A 21,566-nucleotide genomic window follows, 5' to 3' on the forward strand; every position below is an offset into this window, starting at 1 on the left:
AAAGGAGTACTTGTGGCACCTTAGAGACTAACAAATTTATTAGAGCATAAGCTTTCGTGAGCTACAGCTCACTTCATCGGATGCATACAGACTAATACGGCTGCTACTCTGAAAGCTCCAAAAGCAAGTGTTGGTCCCTATTTTAACTGAAGATTGCAGGGGAATGAGATTCCAGATTCAGGGAAAGCAGCAAAAATTGTGGTCATTCCTAAACAAAGAAAAGATCTTAGCAACCGTGCATCATACCGTTCTATTTCTTTAATTAATATGACTGTTAAATTTTATGCCAAGGTGCTAGCAAACAGACTGAGTGTCATCTTGCCCAAATGTGGGTTTATTAATTTATTAATAAACCCTGGGTGGGTTTATTGCTGGCAGGCATCTATCTGGTAATGTCAGAAGAACTCTGCATTTCATCTATAGTGTTAATTTTAGCAATTCTTTTGCTGGATGTTGAGAAACCATTGACCTTTGTATTGGGAGAACCTCAGACAGATTTTGGTAAGATTTAGTTTTGGAAACCAGTTTTCTACTCATATATTGGCCTGTATACTTCAATCCTCTCCTTTTAATTTGTCTAGGGGTACAAGACAGGGTTGCCCCCCATTGCTTGTTCTGGCAATGGATTCATTTGCAATACATGTGAGAAACAGCCCCATGGTTAAAGGCATCAATATGTTGAAAACAGAAAGTAGTGTTATATGACAATATCTTGTTATATTTGCAGGATGTAGAAATGTAATTAAAAATTATAGAACAATTGATGTTGGAATTTGAGCTGGTATCAGGCATCAAAATAAACTATGATAAATCTGGAATTTTAGAAATTAATATTCCCTGAAGGGTCAAAACAAACTGTTGTCAGCTACATAAATTTAAATGGGTAAAGGAATCTTTAAAATTTTTAGGAATAAATATTGTAGAGAAACAAACATCTTTTTAAAGCAAATTACCTTCCACTGTGGCATAAAATAATAAAAGATTTGGAGAAATGGAACAAACATGAAATTTCTTGGCTAGATATAGTGTAGCCTCAGTAAGATGAATGTCCTCCCCAAGTTACTATTGTTTGTTTCAGTGCATCCCCCTACTGTTATCCCCATCATGCCATTAAAAACAGAGCAAGATGCACTATTAAAATTCGTATGGGAACACAAAAGACAAAAGGTGAGTTCTAAAGTTCTGAGTAAGTCTACGAAGTCTGGTGGACGAGCGTTCCCTAATTTGGCTTATTATTATTATGCATCACAATTAAAAGATATGATCAACCGGGTTAACAACAGACCATCCAAACACTGGGTAAAGCTCATATTTTCAATTCTCCGCTAATTTTTCTCTTGATGGTTGAAGGGGGTTTTCATTCAGCCTGAGCTGAAGCTGAGCAAGCCAGTCACAGTAGTCTAGGGGTTTTCTGCTACATGGTGCTGCTTTGGAACCCAAGAATGAGGGGAAAGCAATTTCCCACTGGTTTCTGAAAAGCAAGTGCTACTGTTTTAATCGAGAGGCTCCATTTTAAAGGTATTTCAGAACAGAAACATGCTCTGATCTCTTTAAACATACATTCAGCATCTTCAGTTATTATAATAAGGATATTAAGAAAGATTCAACCACTTGGGCAAAATCATTAATGCCTAATCATTATGCCAGATAAAGTTACTGTTGTAACAAACTATCATAATTCTTAGTTATAAAAGAAAAGTCACATAGACATGTATGAGGCAGAGAAGCAAAGTGAATCCTACTGCTTACTTGCTGCTCTCTGGTTTCCAGCCCAGGACAATGGTTACTACTTGATTCCTCCCCTCCAGATGATAGATGGATGTATCTTAATTAGTGTGAAGGGAAGCTACACACATTATTATCTTACATATTAACTCATAGGAATAGCGCACAATTCAGTTACGGCCATCAGAACTGGCTCTTAATTTGCACTGGATACATAGTCATTAAATGAGCTGCATTACAATTTGCATTTATTACATAGCAACTGTTTCATTGTTCTCTACCATAACTGATGTCCACATGAAGTGAATAATTGGTGAAAACACTTACTCGACATAGTATGTTCCATATTGAGGGTCTTCTATTTTCTCCCAGCCATAAGGAAGTTCTGTAATTGGAACAGAAGAATGAACAAAATTTTGCACTATAATGGAAAAGAATTTGAAAATGTCAAAATTCATGTGAAAAAAAGATGAGTGGAGAGATTATGGACTGACTGTCAGAAATATGAAAGCAATTTATATATTCCCATGAATTGAGTGCTTGTATTTCCCAGAAGGAAAATGGGCCCCCCTGTACTCACTGGTCCACTAGAGGAGAAAACTTGCATTTTAAAGAAAAAAATTAAGTTTTAACAAGCTTCAAAGTGAAGCACAAAAATATCTTAAGTAACAAAAGGAGGAAGAGAAAGATAAAGGTCTCATTTTATTAGACTAAGCCAACTATAAATAACCAGTTTCATCTGTGAAGTTTTGTTTTTAACTCCCCAATCTGTAACTATATGATAGCACTGTCTATGGCTGACCCATAGCGTGGAAAGGAGATATTGAAGCTTTTCCCAAAGAAGCACTTTCAATCCATCTCAGACCTGAATTGTGGGACCATGCTATTCCAGTCATGTTGTGCTTCCAGAAACCTCTGCCAAGGGGCCTAAATTCTGACCTGCAACCCCCTTGTTATTCCAATTTTACACACACATCCCCTTAACACCAATGCATTTCAAGCCAGACCTGCAACATTCCAGTCAGACTCCCCACCTAGTTCTCCCAATGTACCGCAGTCCTGACCTGCACTCCTTGCTACTTGACATCTAGGCTCCTGAATCAGAATCGAAGAGGCAGTACAGTGGTGACAAGGACAAGTGAAGACTGAAAAGACATCACCTCAAACTCATTTCCATTTGTGTTTGTTATCGTTTGAATCCAAGTCTCCAGAGCAACAAATCTGGAGGGAAATTAATGATCCCATATTCTGAAAGTGGTGTGCAAAATGCAATTAAATCTTTACAAAATAAACATTCATACTGAAACAGCATAAAAAAAATCAGAAAGCTCCCTTGCTTCTGAACTAAATTCAAATTCTTGTAGGACAGCTGCTAGAATCAGAGCATTACTGGTTGAATGCAACAAGCTGTCACCACAGAGGCCTGATTGCTATAGCTTTGCTACTCTAATTTGACCATAGAAATGTAAATATGGAAATGCAGTTTGAAAAAGAGCTTGGTGTAAAAGTTAAGACAAAATGGAAATATTGTTCCATTTGGAACACAAATTGCCTTTTATTTTTCTTTCAGATGTCTTGATTGTTTTGAAGGGTAAGATTTCTGTGTAATTATTTTGTTTGTTGTTTGTGGCAGCCACAGGCTTGAAGGTAACAGGAATTTTCTTAGCATGTGGCAGCATGTTACCAATTATGAGTATCAGTACAGCTCAGCGGAACTTGACAAATGCCCCAGAGGGACTATTTGTTTAAGTGCTGTTCATTAGGATGTCCTGCATCTTTCTCTTTAAAATGCCTTCTTTTATCCCATCCTCTCCCAGTGGTGGGCTTTACATATGTTTAATAAAGCAGCAGTATGAGGCAGTGGCTCAAGCTGGCTTCATTAAGAATAGATTTAGGAGAATAAGAGGCTGTTTTCAGTCTTGCCTCAGTGCCTATTGACTCTTGTAACACAGGAGATGTTTGCTGCAGAGACTGCTTCTCTGTACATTTTTATTTTATTGGCTGGCTACACTGCACTACTGCCTTGCAAGCATCTGAAGGATTTGCCTGTAGGTTGATTACCACCAACATTCTCTCAGATCGGATTCACAATGTGAAGCCTTGGTGCAAGAGGTGAACAGAAACAAATATAAGTTCCTATACTCTCCCCAAAAAATCATAAATTATGACTGAGGGAAACCCTAAGTTACCTACTGCCAACCACTCCATCAGTTCCCTGCATTGTCCCATATTAGAGAAGATAGTGAATATGCATTATTTTTAAAAAGCCAGTTGGGGTGCAAAAAAACTGAAAAGTAAGACTAGAAGTGTCTTGGATTTAGTATGGAAAATATTGTACTGAAATAATTAAGGGTCCATATTAAGATGGAAAGAATGTATCCCTTCTACTGCACTCTCTTAAGGAAATCGGAATCTGGATGGAAGGAAGTTAGTTCAAGATTCTGCTAGTGACAACTATGGTCTGAATGCTGGTACAGTTTTGGTACTAGCTCTCTTTAAAGCCCTGAATGGGCTAGACCGGGGTGAACAAGCCCCCAACCCCACTCCCTGGCTGGAGCACCGGAACGGGGCAAGCCCCAGACTCCACTTCCTGGCAGGATCTTGAGAGCTGGATTAAAATGTCTGAAGGGCCAGATGCAGCCTCCGGGTTGTAGTTTGCCCATTCTTGGGATAGACCAACATTATTTCACAGACAAATTCATTCTCTCTGACTCACCATGGCAGCTGTGATCAATGGGAATGCTACAGATAATGATACACACAGGGGTCAGGATTAGAGCGTTCTTGTTTGAGAATTATTAGCTATGGAAATTCTATATCACTGTGGAACAGGCTGAGTCCAAGCGTTGCCACACAGGACAAAAATCTCAGACTCCTCCTTCCCCTAACAGTGACTGCAGAACAACAAGGCATCCTTCCGGGGAACTAAAGCACCAGTTGCTAGCCACATTATTTCAGCAACACATTCCCAACAGCAATGAATCATTACTAACAAAATTAGGTAGCTAGTTTGGTACTGCAGCTTGGCATTTACCTCTTTTCTATTTAACTGATAGGATTTTGCTTGAAGAAAAAGCATGACTGACAAGCACTTTAACTATGGAACCCTGCTTAGATTATGATTCTCAAACATCTCTGTCACTCTGTGAAGCAGTAAAATTCTGTCAGTGTTCACCCCCTTTAAGCTTTATTTAGTGAAGGTTTAAGCTCTGCCATCATTGGGAGACATGAGACAGCTTAGGCAAAATGAATTCTCCAGGGCACTTCCACATATCAGGGACTCGCACTTCTGTTGAAAAATTATCCACATGAAACCAGACAAACAGGGAAATGTTAAAGTCAAATTAACGTAGACAGGGTTGAGATGCCAGAGGGATAGGAGAGGATTGTGAGGATTTTTTTTAAAAATCTTATCGTATTTTCTAGTATCTAAAAAGAGGCTAATTATTTTCAAACTTGCTAATACAGATGCCTATCTTGATTATAAACTATATTATACTTCAGGGCTCCCTCCTAAATGGAAATAAGACGACACTGATGCTTAAAACGTGCAACTGCTTCAGAGATTTTAAAATACTCCTACAATAAAGCCACCTATTGTAGCTTGGTTTATGCCTCCTGCACCTAGCCCAATTAAGGGTCAATTCATATGAAGTCCAAAGGCTCTTTCATCCCTTCACTTTGGGACTACGACTTATCTTAGAAGTTCTCATAGTCTAGAATCCTGTCTCCAACAATGACCAAGAGCAGAAGCTTCAGAGGATGGTACAGAAATCTCTTACTAGACAATGAAGTTTCTTCCTAAACTTAGTGAGGAGTTGCTTATGCTTTAAAGCATGAGTATTTACATCTCTTCTAAAAAAAAATTCTATCTAATGTAATTGGATCTTCTCATTCATACAAATGTCCAATTCTTGTAAAAATTTTATTAAGATTTTGGCTCCAATAATCTTTAGTGGCAATGAGTTTTTCATGGGTTAATTATACATTGTATTTTGTATTTACCTTTATTGCCTTTAAATCTGCTACCTTCAATTTAACTCAAAGTGCCCTTGTTCTTGTATTATGACAGTGGGTAAAAGGGAGCACCTGATTTACCTTTTGTTTACTGTTTGTTATTTTGTACACTTATTGTATCCCTAATTTTTTCCATTGTCCTCAAAAGCTTTTCCATTATTCTAATAACATTTCATTTCTTTCTCTCAACCAGAAACTGAACAGAGTATTTCAGGTGAGAGTCTACTACTGATATAAAGTGACAAGGCAGTACTTTCAGTATTATATTGTAGCCCATCATCTACGCATTCTAGTATTTGGGGGCTTTTCCCTTGCTCATTTGAACAATGGTGTTCATTGAGCTGTTTACAAAGATGCCCAGATCTTTCCCCTCAGTGGTTACAGTGAATTTAGAATCAAGTAACGTGTCATTCTGCTCTCCAGAATGTGCGTGTATCCACAATTCACTTAAACTCCATTGTTCCAGTGAAAATATGCTGAAGCCACTCTCAAGCTCAGTCATTCTACCGCTGCTGCCAAGCTATAGGCACTTAACTCCATACCCTAATGGTTTCAAAATAATGTAGAAAGAATACAAATTATGAACTTCAGGCAGAAACGTCTGTCTTGGCAATGATAGATCTTATCGAATTGTAAAGAACCCTGGAAGTGACTCCATAAGGGACATCTGACAGTCACAAACAGCATTATCCAAAGACCCCCGAATGACTTAATTCTCCCATCAGTGCAGAGGACATTCTTAGGAACAACCCAGATCTCCCTGAAGATGAACTTGATATAAAATATGTAATATGCATAAGGAAGAGACTTTCCAAAGTGCTTAAGGATTCATTACTACCACATCCCACAGAAAGTCTCTTCATGAATCAAGTCAAAGTAATTAGACAGCCAGTTCCACAGGACTCAGGACTAGTTTTGGTTGGTAAACAAGCAAATACATCCCATTTATTAGGAACTCTATTTGGTTTCAGAAGAACTTGACCTTGAAACAAAAGCATAAGTAAACTCTTATTCCAGGTTGCATTTGAAGGTAAAATTGATCTGTCTGGTTAGTCCCAAAAGGCAAAGAAGAAATGAAGTCTTTGAAACAAAACTCCTAACCAGAGCCATACTTTGTGTGTTCAGACGCTCTACTGATAACATGCTAATTGGACACCATTTGAGTCTGGTTTTCAAGTAGGAAAAACAATATCCGAACATGCATTACATATAGCAAACAGACAGAATTTTGAACATCTCACCTCCATCCTCACAGTCTTCAGGAGCTTTGGCTTTCTTACAGAGCCGAGGATCAAGCCAAGTGGTTGTCTTGGTGTTGTGACTGTGGAAAATAGGGCAACCCAATCAGGAGCAGAAAAACAGCAGGAGATAAAGGGAAAGAGACAAAAAATAGGTTTCAGAGTAGCAGCCGTGTTAGTCTGTATTCGCAAAAAGAAAAGGAGTACTTGTGGCACCTTAGAGACTAACAAATTTATTAGAGCATAAGCTTTCGTGAGCTACAGCTCACTTCATCGGATGCATTTGGTGGAAAAAAAACTCCACCAAATGCAGCCGATGAAGTGAGCTGTAGTTCACGAAAGCTTATGCTCTAATAAATTTGTTAGACAAAAAATAGACACCCAAGGAAGGGATTTAACCTGTTATACTTAGCACTTCTCTTCATAAGTTTCCTTCCACGTGCAAATCTTTGCCTCTAGATCAGAGTACCTGCTGTTCTCACCTCTCTCGCATCAAAAATGCGACCACGGAAAGGCACCACTTAAATATAACTAACATATTCAAGGCTTTTCTGTACCACTGGGACATGGGAGCTTACAGCGGTGCGAACGTTTCTGAGCAGTAAAAAATATTTCAAAGGTATGTATTCACAGCCACAGTTTCACTCTAAAAGTAGCAGGTTTGTTGGGATTGAGATAAGTCTAGGTTTCATCTATCAAAAAATATTGGATATCTCAATCTCAACTTGTGCATGTAGCTGAATTCAGCGGCTCTGCAGAACTGTGTAGACGAATATATAAGTAGAGAACAAACAGAACCAATGAAATAAGAGCACACTAAATACACCTGTTCCTTTTGGTTCTCATCAGAACAGACCCAAAATACATACTTTCTCCTTAGCTGGTTTTAAAAATTTAATTATGGGAAATAGATATTAAAAAGCACAAAACTTTTCCTAAGATGTTTGACACCACCTCTAAAATAGGTTGATCATGAAAAGAGCCATGGGAAAAGTAATAGAGAAAAACTGGTAAGACCTAAAAGAACATCTTATAGCTGTTAAAAAGTTAATACAACCTAAGTATTCCAGAAAACAGATATTTTAAGAAGTCACAATATGAATGTAGATGTAAAGGCCGCTACCACTCTGAACTAAAGAACATAAGAAATTGCCAGCGAGTTTGCAAGATTAGTGATTTTGCTCTTCCATGACAAGAAGTACTTATCATTGCACTGCAGGAACATATGGTACATGTTAACTCTGAGATAACAGTAACATAACTGAGCAGAGTTATCCAGAAACCATACTTTATCTCAGGTCTATTGACGCTGTGATTATAAACCCATTTACTCAGGGATTTCTAACTCTGCTCTATACATCTGCATTAGGCAGCACATAAATAAAGTTCTTCTCCATCCAATATTTTTTTCCGTCTACAAAGTATGACAAAGCCTTTCGTACATTTACCATTGAAGCTACTACAAAAAATCATTTTGAGGATAGATATTTTTCACCTTGGGGAAAAAAAACCCTTAACTTCTGCCTATGCCTAGCCGTCAATGTAGTTTGATGCTTTACAATTCAAGAAACAGACTATTACGCATTCTAGTAGCTGCTTTTCACATTCCATTTCATACCAGAGATCACAGGCAGAACAGAGAGAATAAGGGATATCCCATGGATTACAATGAAAGTTTGCATAATAAAAGTACACGTAAAATTAGACTCTTATCCAGCTAGTAACACAGAACCTGAGCTTTGCATTCTCTGATACAGAATTCACATCATAAATAAGTTAAACGACTTTGTAGACGGAACCATTGTGCTTTCCCACCCAATTTATTCAGACAAAAAACACTATCATACTAATAGCATTTACATGGATTCTTTCCCCATCTACATTTTCCCCATGAAAATAAATATGACACTGAAGTCCCTATATATGGTAGCTAAGATAGCTGTGAAAGTATCCATCTATAAAGACTGATAGGAAGGAAAAACTACTTGGATGAAAATGCTGGTGAGACCAAATAGGGATACTGTGATAGATACAGATATATATGAAAATAAAATTCCTGCAGCTTATTCCTCAAATCAACATCATTGTCCTCTCTAAGTGACATTGTTATAATCTTCACAGGAACCACTTTGAAATCAAACACACAAAACTGGTGACATTTGGTGAGGATCACCGAGTCAGAACAGATTGTGACTTCAAAACCAGAAGATTATAGTTTCATGCAAAGACATTAGGAATAAAAAGTGGGTAGGGAAGAAGATATATAAAAATCAGCAGAAATATCTTGAGACACTATGACTAGAGATTCTCAGTGCTCATGCATCTCAGGAAGATACATTAAATCTATAAAGGACAAACTTCTACTCACTCTATGAAGTAGACCATGCCTGTGTCTGTGTAGGCCATCTCCCAGTTCTTGGGTAGAGGTTCTAGGCTCTCATCCCTTGACAAGTAATTTCTGAAATCCATGGAGCTGCTTGTCTGGTTGTAACTAGGAACAGGCTTCATCCAGTCAGAAGAATCTGAATGTCTCTCTTTGTTTTCTGCAGTTGTTTAAAGCAAAGTGTTACAGTTAAGATTTTCAGGCTGCTTTGCTCACAAAGAACCACCCCTTTTGCTCTCAGTATGAGAGAATGCCAAACACCACTGTATTTTATCAGTATTTTTCGACTACATTTTTTTCTGCTGTGAACTTTAAAAAACTGAAGTGAACACACTGAGTTCTGTTCTTCCCTTGCCAAACAGCATTAACCTCATACTTGTCTGAGCCTAGGCTGAAAAAAACAACACTGGAACACATCTAGGTAGACGACTTACTGCATTTCCTATCAAAGAGAACAGCAATAGAGAATCCACACCATCATCCCTCTCAGTGTATCGAGACCCAACTATCAAGACCACAACTACAGTGAGTGATATGAGGAAAACAACAGTGCAGCAGGTTATAAATAGTGGGAATTTAAGCACTTCAGTTTAGAAACCATTGCCAATAACCTCAGTTTTAAGATTCTGTATTTGTGACAAATTAAAATGGACTGCAGCCAGATCACCTGCACTCTTATTCTTTCAGCTCTGAAGGTAAACAATACTGGGCCAGATCCATACTTGAATGGGTGACTTACAAGAAATGCCTAGATGCAGCATAATTTGCGTATTTAATGTGCTGGTTGTCCCTCTTTTGAGATAATAAAGATGTTAAAAAGAATACGATCTCAGACTAATCTTTGCAACATCCCACTGGACACTTTGTTCCAGTTTCAATGCACTGTTCTTCATTATCACTTGCTCTGCACATTCCTTCACCTAGTTTTCAGATCATGTGACAGTGCTTTTACTCAAGTTAATCTGAAAATTTCAGAGTGACAATTTGATAGATTAAAATCTTGACTGCCATCAGGAATTTCTCCCCTTGTAACTGACCTGCACCTCCACTGCCATTAACTGCTTCCTTCTCTTCCTCCTCTTCCTCCTCAGGGAGAGAACTATCCATTCTTTGCATCTTGCTGACCGAAGTGGTTCTTTTTCTCTGGGATTCTGCATCAAAATCATTGTCAAAAAGAACTTGATCCACTGGGTCTGGCTGAAAGGGACTGGGCTCTGCTGGAGGCTTTGGGGTACCATAGAAATTACCTGGCATTAAGAAACAGATGGTACAAAACAGAAGCAGTGATATCTGGTAAAGGTCTCTACAATCACAGGAATGGCTCAAGTCACAGTACATATTCTACTGCCACAGTAACAGTTTTGTGAAATACCTGAATGAAAGGGTAATTTACTACACTACTTAAGACATCAGCATCATCAGTAACTGGTGAATGCTCAAAAACTGGAATTTACAGCTACACTGTATTTCTGCTAATGCTGTCATTGTACATCTGGGTATAATGCATTTAATTCCGAAGTGGTTGCCCTACACAGGTTTCCAAATCAAGAGACTGATTTGTTATTTTATCGTGCATTCACTAATGCTCCAGAATGAGATTTATAACAGAGCTTGGTAGGAGTAAAGTGGAGGATTACCTCGACAATCAAAATAATTTCTGTTCTAATGTACAGCAAATATATATGGTAATTAACTAATCTGGAGTAACCTGCAGCTGTATGCAGGTTGAAGCTAAAAAGCAAATTAATTTTGTGCTGAAAAGCAAAATATCTATTTGGACAAAAGCAATTTTAAAAAAACTATTTCTTAGAGCTGTAATCCTGTGTTTTCAGATGATAATTTTCTTACCTAATAAAGCTATTAATAAAATCAATGCAATACTGAATGATACCCGAGAAAACTGAAAACATTTTGATTCTAATATGTTGTATAAATTCAAAGGATCAGCATTTTTTACCAATAAAATAAACATTCAAACAGAATTTAAATAACTGTTTTTCTCCTCTTAATTAATCATGTGACTTTAATTAGGGATTTGAGCACAGAGCTTAGCAGGACTCCTGCTGGGTTAACATTTGGTAGATAGATTTTGTTTTTACTGCATAAAATATTAAATAAAATCCCCTATATTCAAATACCATTAAGGATGAGGCTTCAACTGCAAATGGGAGTTAAGGTGAAAGCTTCGGGTTAGCCTGGCTTGTTAAAGTCTAGTTGCTGACGGGATCTCCAGATGCTGGGCAATTGTGCATATTGTATGTGCTGCAAAACCATGGCACAATCAAAAGAGCTTGGCTTAGAGAGCCTCTCAAAGAATGTCCTTCTTTTGGTTATTTTAACAGTAATATACCTTTTCATTTGTTTTATTTTTCATATATTAGTGAAGAATTAAATCTCAAGAAAATGTCCAATAAATCATAATAGTTCTTTACAAGTTTCATCATCTTTTACACAGAGAAGGTTTTATACAATTTCTAGAATGTGTTTACTCTTGAAGAAGCTTTAGTCACTGAAGTAATCACTTGAAATTTACATAATCTATATTAATACAGATATTTCTAATGGAAATTTTTATGCTTAAAAATAGCCTTTTTACTTTACTTTTCACATGCGCATACACACACACCCCAGATTTTTCATGGAAAAAAAATATTTATTTGAGTTAAGGGTACCTAAACAAGGATGTTTTAAATCTATTGTAAAAACAAATTTTACAACTAATATATATCTATATTTTTAAAATATATTGCTCCTGATTAGAAACCTTCAACACCGAGTTTCAATCCAGAAGAAAAAGTTAAGAGGAGCCAGGTTATGATGTTATATAAAAAAGGGTTTATATCTGAGACATTGATTTAGCTTCTGTAGCCATTGTCTTTAAGAATAGAGCCCATGCCTGTCTGGTCCTTGAGCAAAAGGATATTAACCATATCACCCCTATACTTTAGTTAGTTCTATGCCTAGTTAAATATTTTAGGAAGATGAAAAGTATTAATGGACCTAGTCAAAAAGAAAAGGAGTACTTGTGGCACCTTAGAGACTAACAAATTTATTAGAGCATAAGCTTTCGTGAGCTACAGCTCACTTCATCGGATGCATTTGGTGGAAAAAACAGAGGAGAGATTTATATACACACACACAGAGAACATGAAACAATGGGTTTATCATACACACTGTAAGGAGAGTGATCACTTAAGATAAGCCATCACCCACAGCAGGGGGGGGAAAGGAGGAAAACCTTCCATGGTGACAAGCAGGTAGGCTAATTCCAGCAGTTAACAAGAATATCAGAGGTTTCAGAGTAGCAGCTGTGTTCGTCTGTATTCGCAAAAAGAAAAGGAGTACTTGTGGCACCTTAGAGACTAACAAATTTATTAGAGCATAAGCTTTCGTGAGCTACAGCTCACTTCATCGGATGCATTCGATGAAGTGAGCTGTAGCTCACGAAAGCTTATGCTCTAATAAATTTGTTAGTCTCTAAGGTGCCACAAGTACTCCTTTTCTTTTTAAGAATATCAGAGGAACAGTGGGGGGTGGGGTGGGGGGGAGAAATACCATGGGGAAATAGTTTTACTTTGTGTAATGACTCATCCATTCCCAGTCTCTATTCAAGCCTAAATTAATTGTATCCAGTTTGCAAATTAATTCCAATTCAGCAGTCTCTCGTTGGAGTCTGTTTTTGAAGCTTTTTTGTTGAAGTATAGCCACTCTTAGGTCTGTGATCGAGTGACCAGAGAGATTGAAGTGTTCTCCAACTGGTTTTTGAATGTTATAATTCTTGACGTCTGATTTGTGTCCATTCATTCTTTTACGTAGAGACTGTCCAGTTTGGCCAATGTACATGGCAGAGGGGCATTGCTGGCACATGATGGCATATATCACATTGGTAGATGCGCAGGTGAACGAGCCTCTGATAGTGTGGCTGATGGGATTAGGCCCTATGATGGTATCCCCTGAATAGATATGTGGACAGAGTTGGCAACGGGCTTTGTTGCAAGGATAGGTTCCTGGGTTAGTGGTTCTGTTGTGTGGTGTGTGGTTGCTGGTGAGTATTTGCTTCAGACTGGGGGGATGTCTGTAAGCAAGGACTGGTCTGTCTCCCAAGATCTGAGAGAGCGATGGCTCGTCCTTCAGGATAGGTTGTAGATCCTTGATGATGCGTTGGAGAGGTTTTAGTTGGGGGCTGAAGGTGATGGCTAGTGGCGTTCTGTTGTTTTCTTTGTTGGGCCTGTCCTGTAGTAGGTGACTTCTGGGTACTCTTCTGGCTCTGTCAATCTGTTTCTTCACTTCAGCAGGTGGGTATTGTAGTTGTAGGAATGCATGATAGAGATCTTGTAGGTGTTTGTCTCGGTCTGAGGGGTTGGAGCAAATGCGGTTATATCGTAGCGCTTGGCTGTAGACAATGGATCGAGTGGTATGATCTGGAGTGGTATGATCTGGAGTGAGCTGTGTGTTTGCAGAATGAATGAGGACAGTGATGTAACCCTGTGTCCCCCCCATGCCTGTCTGGAGGAGGGCAATCCTCCCCAAAACTGCACCCATCGTCGCCCCCCCACCACGTGGCTTCCCTTTGCTTCCCTGCCGTTTTTTGCAGGGAAACGCAGGAAATCTGCAGGGGGGCCATTTTCTGCGGGTGCGCAGTCCTGCAGAATCCCCCCAGGAGTAATGTTTATAATGTATTCAGATCCAGGTTGGCTGACACTCAGATAATGCTTCAGCGATCTGAAACACTTAAAGTCATAATCATGACGAGCGAAATCAAGTGCTGGGACATGCCTTCTCTGGGTGCACCCCTGACTGCGGGAAGGGCACCAATGTGGAGCGGGGCTGCCTGCCACCTGCATGCCAAGGCTTTCTGCAGAGACATGGGGTGCTCAGTGCCCATGAGGCTGCACCATATCTCTCCGTGTTCTGTCTGGGGGGCCGTGCTCTGTGCTTCCCAGCGCTTCCTTCCCTGCATGCAGTCCCCTGGTAGGGAGTGGCCTGGAGACTGCAGGGAGAGGTACGTGCAACTTCAGCATCCAGGCTGCAGCCCACTCCCTGTTAATCCCCTGCCCATAGCCTCCCCTTCCGACCTGCAGACCCTTATGTCCTGTGTGGTCCCCGAGTGCAGGCAGGTTTGCCCAGCTGCAGCCCGAAAAGGAAGTGCTGGGATGGATGGGCTGAGTACTCACTGCAGGCAGGTTTGCAGGGCTGCAGCCAAAACAGGCAGGCCCCAGCACTTTCTTTCCTGACTTCAGCTGCACAAACCAACTTGCAGGTGGGGCCCTTCTTAAAAAAAAGTTGCTACGAAGCAGCATACAGTTGCAAATATTCAAACAACATTAACACTGATGTTAATAGGATGGGACTGGTTCACAGCAACATGTTGCCATTAACTGGAAGTTGATAGTATCAGGATTGCTATTAACCGGCATCTATTGTATTTATATTAATTCAAAAGAGTCAGGCGTTAGTTATGAAAGCTAAAAACCATATATTTAGAAAAACATCCTTATCTGAAAAAAGAACAGGAGGACTTATGGCACCTTAGAGACTATTAATTTGAGCATAAGCTTTCGTGAGCTACAGCTCACATCATTGGATGCATCCGATGAAGTGAGCTGTAGCTCACAAAAGCTTATGCTCAAATTAATTTGTTAGTCTCTAAGGTGCCACAAATACTCCTTTTCTTTTTACAGATACGGCTGCTACTCTGAAACCTATCCCTATCTGAGAGACTTTCATTAAAAATTACCAAACACCCAAAATCACTACAACAGTAATGAAAATAAAGCCAATGACTAATTGGGATAGCTTCTAGCAAATATTATCGCTATTCTAAAATACTAAAAGCAGAAAGATGACAAAAGTAGAAAACTTTGGAATAATTTATAATATATGTAATAACTCTTAAGCAAGAAATGAAAGCTACAGAAAACTTTTCACACAAAACCCAGAACTATGACCACAAATATATTTAAAGCAAATGTCAACCAAACATACATAAAAGTTTTTAGAATGACTCTGAAAAGCACAATGATACGAAAAAGCAACAGGTGTTAAAGTGAACTTAACATGTCAGGATACATGGGTTCTAATACTGGATAACTGTCTCACAGCATGAGCCGGGACAAGACAACCACTTTGTTCCACAGTTATCCCATCTATACAATGGAGATAATACTGCTTCCCTACCCTTGCAAAGCTGTATTACTCCTCACGAGTACACGGATCCAAATTTAGGACTTGTTTACACTAAAAATACTGCAGCGGCACAGTTGAACCACTGTAGCGCTCCAATGAAGATGCTACTTATGCCAACAGGGGGGCTTCTCCCATCGGCGTAGGTTCTCCACCCCCCTGAGAACTGGTATCTATGTCAATAGGAGAAGCCCTCCCATCGACACAGCGCTGTCTACACCAGGAGTTAGGTCAGTATAACTATGTCGCTCAGGGTTGTCGATTTTCCACACCTCTGAATGATGTAGTTATATCGACACAAGTTTCTGATTTAGACCAAGCCCGAGACAAAAAGACTGGACACTAACGCCATGAAATTCTTCCAGGTCTTTATTCCCATTCTTATAAAAGACTGTAGGTACACGTGTTCAAATTCTGTAACATACCGTCATATGTTCCACTTTCTAGCAAGGCTCCACTTTCTTCCAATGCTTTAAACTGTTCAACAGGAATGAAATTATAGTCCACCCCTGGGACCTCCCCATCCCTGGGAGCCCTTGTAGTGCCTGAAAAGACAGAGAAGAAACTGTTGTATGGTTGTCTAGTGCTGTTGGTTTACAAAATACTCTCTCTTGCAGAATTCAACATAAAAAGAAACAGTGGTTATTCGAAGCTTTGCACAGCTACAGTGTCACTCTGACAAGATAAGGTTCAGAACATTCTCATGAAAGTGAACTTTGGAGTATGTGAAACTAGGTCAATAAATCATGTAGGAATAAGAAAGGATATTTTAACAAGAAATGGAAGTCCTCATGAATTTATTATATCTACTGTTATGAAGGGCATGCAAAAAGGAATTTTTATACCAGAGTTTAAACTTCCTAAGAACTAACATTCAAATCCCAATACAGCAAGACCTTGATTTTATGAATGCCAATCTTATGACTAACCAGCTATATGAATCCCTTTTCCCAACTGGAAAATAATCAATCAATCACATGTCTAAAAAGTGATGTCTAGGAAAAACAAGTCAACATCCCTTCACATTCCGATGCCTTCAAACATTGGGAATCGCTTTGCAGTGGTTTGAAGGACAAGAAAGTAATGCAGTACACGCATACTGCAACTTACCTCTGGTAATTCTGATATGTTCAATCTTAAGAACTTCTCGGTGTTATGCACTCCTCAGTCCCCAACTTTCATTAATACAGCAACAACTCTGAACACTTGCTATATTATGGTTTGCAATGAACAAAGACTCATCAATATATATAATTATAATCCATTTATATAATAGTCAAAATTCAATCTGAACAAACCAAGCAAAGAAGTTTACAATTCCGCTGCTTCTATTATTCAGGTTACAATTGCACCTGCACCACAAGCCCCCATTTTAAGATTTCATTGTTAAAATACAAACAATTGCTCATTACTCTGAGTTATTTTGGGGATGTAAGTTATGTATATTCATAACATTTTTATGATCACGGCTATTTTCCTGGACAAGTCATACAAATCCATAAAGGAACTACTCCCCAACTATCTGATGCTTTTGCTTCCTATAAAACTCAAACAGCATGGAATAGCTTTGGTGTTTTTTTAAATCATATCAAATTACGAAAACAGGGAAAATTTCATCCTGCTGAGATTGGCCTTTCAGGGGTCTCTCTAGCACCTAATGGGACTGTGCAGCAGAAGCTGCAAACTGAGAGGCTTCACAGAAGGACCTCTGCACTCTCTGCATGCTGTGAAGGGGTATCTACACCAGCTTCTCATAGTCCAGTACAGAGAATGGCAAGGGGTGGCCATATCTTTGTGGCCAGCAGCCTTAGTGCTCCACACAAATGGTGCAGAGGAATGTAGACTATAGTTCCAGCATACAGGCTAAATAGTAGCCATTTTAAAAAGGAGAGTTGCACTGTAGCCTAGTGGCCTGAACCTAGGTTGAGGGTAGATTTTTCTCTCAGCTCACGTTCCTGTTTGCACTCTGGTTTTATGTTGGTGAAATGATCGGCTCTAGGCACAAGCAAAGCAAGCACATGCTTGGGGCAGCTCATTTCCAGGGGCGGCATTCCGGCCATCCTTTTTTTTTATTTTTTATTTCCCAGGGCAGTTGCGCTCTTGGAGCTGAGCCTCTTAGATGGGGAGAGGGCGCCGTGCCCCCGGCCACAGTGGGAAGTGGAAGCCCCAGCCCTGGGATACTGAGCTGCCAGGCTCCAGCCGCTAGCTGGGAAGGAGAGTGCGAGTCCTGCCAGGGAGCAGGAGCTGAGCCACCTCATCTGCATACTGGCTGCTGCGCTGCCTTGTGCCACCCCTTATATCGGGGCTTCTCTGCGCAGTCGGGCGGGGGAGGAGGGAAAGCCCCTGCATGCGCCGGGAGAAAGTGACATCACTCCCTCTGCTTCCAGCGCTGCTGTAAGCACCAGCCCCACCTTGGGGCAGCAAATTTTTTTTGCTTGGGGTGGCAAAAAACCTAGAGTCAGCCCTGACTGCAAAAGGTTTTTTAATGCAGGTGAAACAAATTTCATCCTATCAGTGTAACTTACAAACAAACTATAAAAAGTTTAATTTCCAGTCTATACAAATTATTGAAATTACTGAATAAATAATAAATATACAACTTGATAGTTACAATAGAAACAAAAGGAATTTCATTTGGCAACTTGTCAGATGATTGCAGGTTATGAACTGCCTTGGACAATAGTTAATTTTACATCCATTTCATGCTCTTTATAATTTTGACAATCTGCTAGCAAATGGACAAGTGAAAAACAGCAGCAAATATACACTGGTTCACATTTTTCTCTCACTGTGATCTTTAGATCTTTGTTATAACTTCTAATGGTGACAAGCTTACATACAATGAAAGCCATAGGAATGGTAGCCAATGAATCCAAAACATCTCCAGTACTTCTACAAGTAGTACAAGGTTCTTTTAATTAACTCTCCTTTGAGAGGGTGTGTTAATGAGTGATTTATTTACCTGCTAAGTCAAGTCCAGAATTCTGTTAGTTATGTAAAACTTCCTACTTCCCTAGGAATGGAGTCTCCTCACAAAACACAAGGAAATAGACCTATATCTTGCTTTTCAGTTACAGGGTTACACACAACCTTTACGTCATCTGAAACTGGCAAATTGGCAACAAGCATATGCTTTTTCATATCACACTGTACATGGGATACCTGACAAACTTCATTTCTAATGAATCTAGAACAGTTTTAAATATTAGTCATGATGAAAACTTTGACTTTCATTACATGTTTTGACATGCATCTTAACTGCATCTATTAAATGAAAAAAGCTTTTGATCTTATACTGAGGGTAGAAAGTGGAAATATCTTAAGAATAAAGGCAAATGGACTTCTTTTTTTCAAGTCACTAATCCATCCAAAACATTCAAATTATTTCAAGTTATCATGTTTCAATGTGAAAGATACAATCAATAGACAATAGCATCTGCCCTTCAGTATTAGATCACTTTGTCAAGAATTCCATTAGATTTAAATTTTCTAATGTGGCAAAGATGAAATAAAATAATCACTTTGCTTTTGTGCCCATATGACAAATATAGATATGAAACATTCATAAGCCTTCGATCCCCACCCACAATAAACTATCTCTGTATATGACAGAAATTTATACCTCTCAATCTAATCTTATGAAAATTTAAATTTACAATTACATTCTCATCTCACAATTTTGTCTAGATTGATTGCTAGGTCATTCACATAAAACTAACATTTAACTTTTGCCAGTAGACATCTCATAGAATTTATAGTAAATGTTCTGATGAGAATGTCGGTGTCATACATACTTATTAAAAACAGTTTTTTGATACCATGCAAAACGTGCCACTTCACTGTACACAGACTGAAGACACAATCTGAACGTTATACTGTGCGATGGAAACATTAGGCGTGTGAAGGAACGCATGTTGAGTTAAGTTGATATTTAAACTGTGTTTCACTTCAACTCCTTGAATTACTTCATTAACTAAAGATTTTTTTTAAAGTTCATAGCACAAGATAAATTAAGTGTGGAAAAGCACCCACACACTAGAAAGACACCATCTAAGGTCAGAATAAGTTAATATACAGTAGATGAATATTGCAGAAAAGAATAACATGAGGTTTCAATGAGACTTACTCCCCAAAAACAAATGAGATTCATTGGTGAACCTGAGTTTTTATTTATTTATTTTATCCTACATAACCAAAAGGAAATGGCAAATATTTCCTCTCTTTCACCTTCCTGGATGTCTCTCATCATGCATATCGTCCTTTTAAACAGAGGTCATGCAATGACTGGGTCAGTTTCGTCCCTGGTCTCTGATATAATAGTGGGCTGCATGTAAATCCCAGTGAAGTTTGTAGATAACAGGAAGTCACACAGACTAAAAAGATCTTGCTATGCAAATTACTTCCTCGGGGTATTTACCCAGCCTATTCCACTGAAGTCAGTCGGAACTTCCCAGTGAGCAGCCCTGTTGAAAATCAGGTCACTTATTTGGTGGCTAAGTACTGAGTTAGGAGCCTAAGTTTAAGACCTCATTTTTGAAAATCTTGGGCTTTGTTCTTGGAGACATGATAGTGATCAGACTGGAGTTTGGTTTTGCTACTTATAGAACTGCAATACTATACCCCTAGAATCACATACTGTTTCAACACACCTCCGAACCTGTAGAAAAGGAGGGCCTGTTGATTTCATCAGGGTCTCCTTATTTCACAGGGAAAGGAGAGGTGTATTTTACTCATACTATTCACAGCTCAATAACTTTTTTGTCCTTTTTTAATGCATTTTCTAATCAATGTTTTTTCTTTCCTCAAACAAATTATTTACTTGTTAGATCAGTGATATCCATTCTGTAGTGTTGGTATTCATACATGTGGGTGTTCCTAATTTCACAATGCATAGCATTAATTGAAAGCAAAGTTATGGCTGGCAGGAGTTACCTAATCAGAAACAATTAAAGATAAGGCAAAACCATTAGTACAATGAAAACAACTTGTATGTAACTTTCTGTGAAGCAGTATTATTTAAAGAATGAGTGTTATGGAGTGCTGGGCTATATCAGCATACAGGCACACACTGTTGAAAAGACGGGAAACTTGGAGGTAATGAGGGAGCATCAATCTTGCTATGATTTTAGGGGGAAGAGTTTTAGGAATTAGAAATTATGATGAGAGGAAGACAGAGACAATAAAAAGCTGGAGGATGAAGTGATGTGAGAAAAAAATGTTCACACATGCTATAAGCCTGACTGATTTACTGTATAGAAGTTGGTGAAAAACTGACCCAAGCAATATTAATTGAGATTTTTTGAGGGGTTGTGGAATAGCTGTATATAGTCTGCTACCATTATGATGATGTATCATTTCCTTAATGTCTCTTGAATGCTCTTGGAAATTTAGTAATTAAATGATGTCACTAACAAAGCAAAATTGATTTCTGACCACCTATTACATAATTGGGTTGGATCAAATTTATTTCAGTCTTTTCAGTCATTTGTATGCCTGTACTCTATTATTAGATTAATTCATTTCTGCTTTCATAATTCAGAATAAAGAAAAGGAGTACTTGTGGCACCTTAGAGACTAACAAATTTATTAGAGCATAAGCTTTCGTGAGCTACAGCTCACTTCATCGGATGCATTATAGTCTCTAAGGTGCCACAAGTACTCCTTTTCTTTTTGCGAATATAGACTAACACGGCTGCTACTCTGAAACCTGTCAAGATTCAGAACGTGACCCAAGTATGTAAATCATCATGGAACCTGGAATGTGGTGTTGCCACTGCATGAGTTTTCCTGCAAGTAAACAATGCTGGATAGCAAAAAACCTAAACTTTCAAAGCAATCTAGCAAACTGGTCATACTAATACAGAAATGTTCAAAACGTACAAGTCGAGCAAACAAGGAAGCTCTAGTTAACAGAAGCGTGATTAACGCTCTCCTGAAGCAAGGATTACAGTGATTCATTATTGCATACCATCTTTTTTAATCTCAACAATCTTTTAAAAACTTGTCAATTTTACTCCAAT

General features: G+C 38.8%; 1 protein-coding gene across 5 annotated transcripts in view; it reads right to left on the reverse strand.

The window, feature by feature from the left end:
• Positions 1–21,566, reverse strand: part of MAGI3 (membrane associated guanylate kinase, WW and PDZ domain containing 3) — a 198,248-nt gene that overhangs the window by 64,497 nt on the left and 112,185 nt on the right. For 4 of the 5 annotated variants that reach the window (XM_038379478.2, XM_043500623.1, XM_038379479.2 and 1 more), the window contains exons 3-7: positions 15,972–16,091; positions 10,401–10,610; positions 9,349–9,523; positions 6,984–7,063; positions 2,053–2,110 (exon numbers count right to left, since the gene is read on the reverse strand). In XM_038379478.2, coding sequence (XP_038235406.1) covers positions 2,053–2,110; positions 6,984–7,063; positions 9,349–9,523; positions 10,401–10,610; positions 15,972–16,091 — 643 coding nt within the window. The remainder of the gene's footprint in view (positions 1–2,052; positions 2,111–6,983; positions 7,064–9,348; positions 9,524–10,400; positions 10,611–15,971; positions 16,092–21,566) is intronic. The other variant, XM_043500625.1, reaches the window with a different exon arrangement.

This window comes from Dermochelys coriacea, chromosome 21 (genome assembly GCF_009764565.3).
Source record: "Dermochelys coriacea isolate rDerCor1 chromosome 21, rDerCor1.pri.v4, whole genome shotgun sequence".
Taxonomy (NCBI): domain Eukaryota; kingdom Metazoa; phylum Chordata; order Testudines; family Dermochelyidae; genus Dermochelys; species Dermochelys coriacea.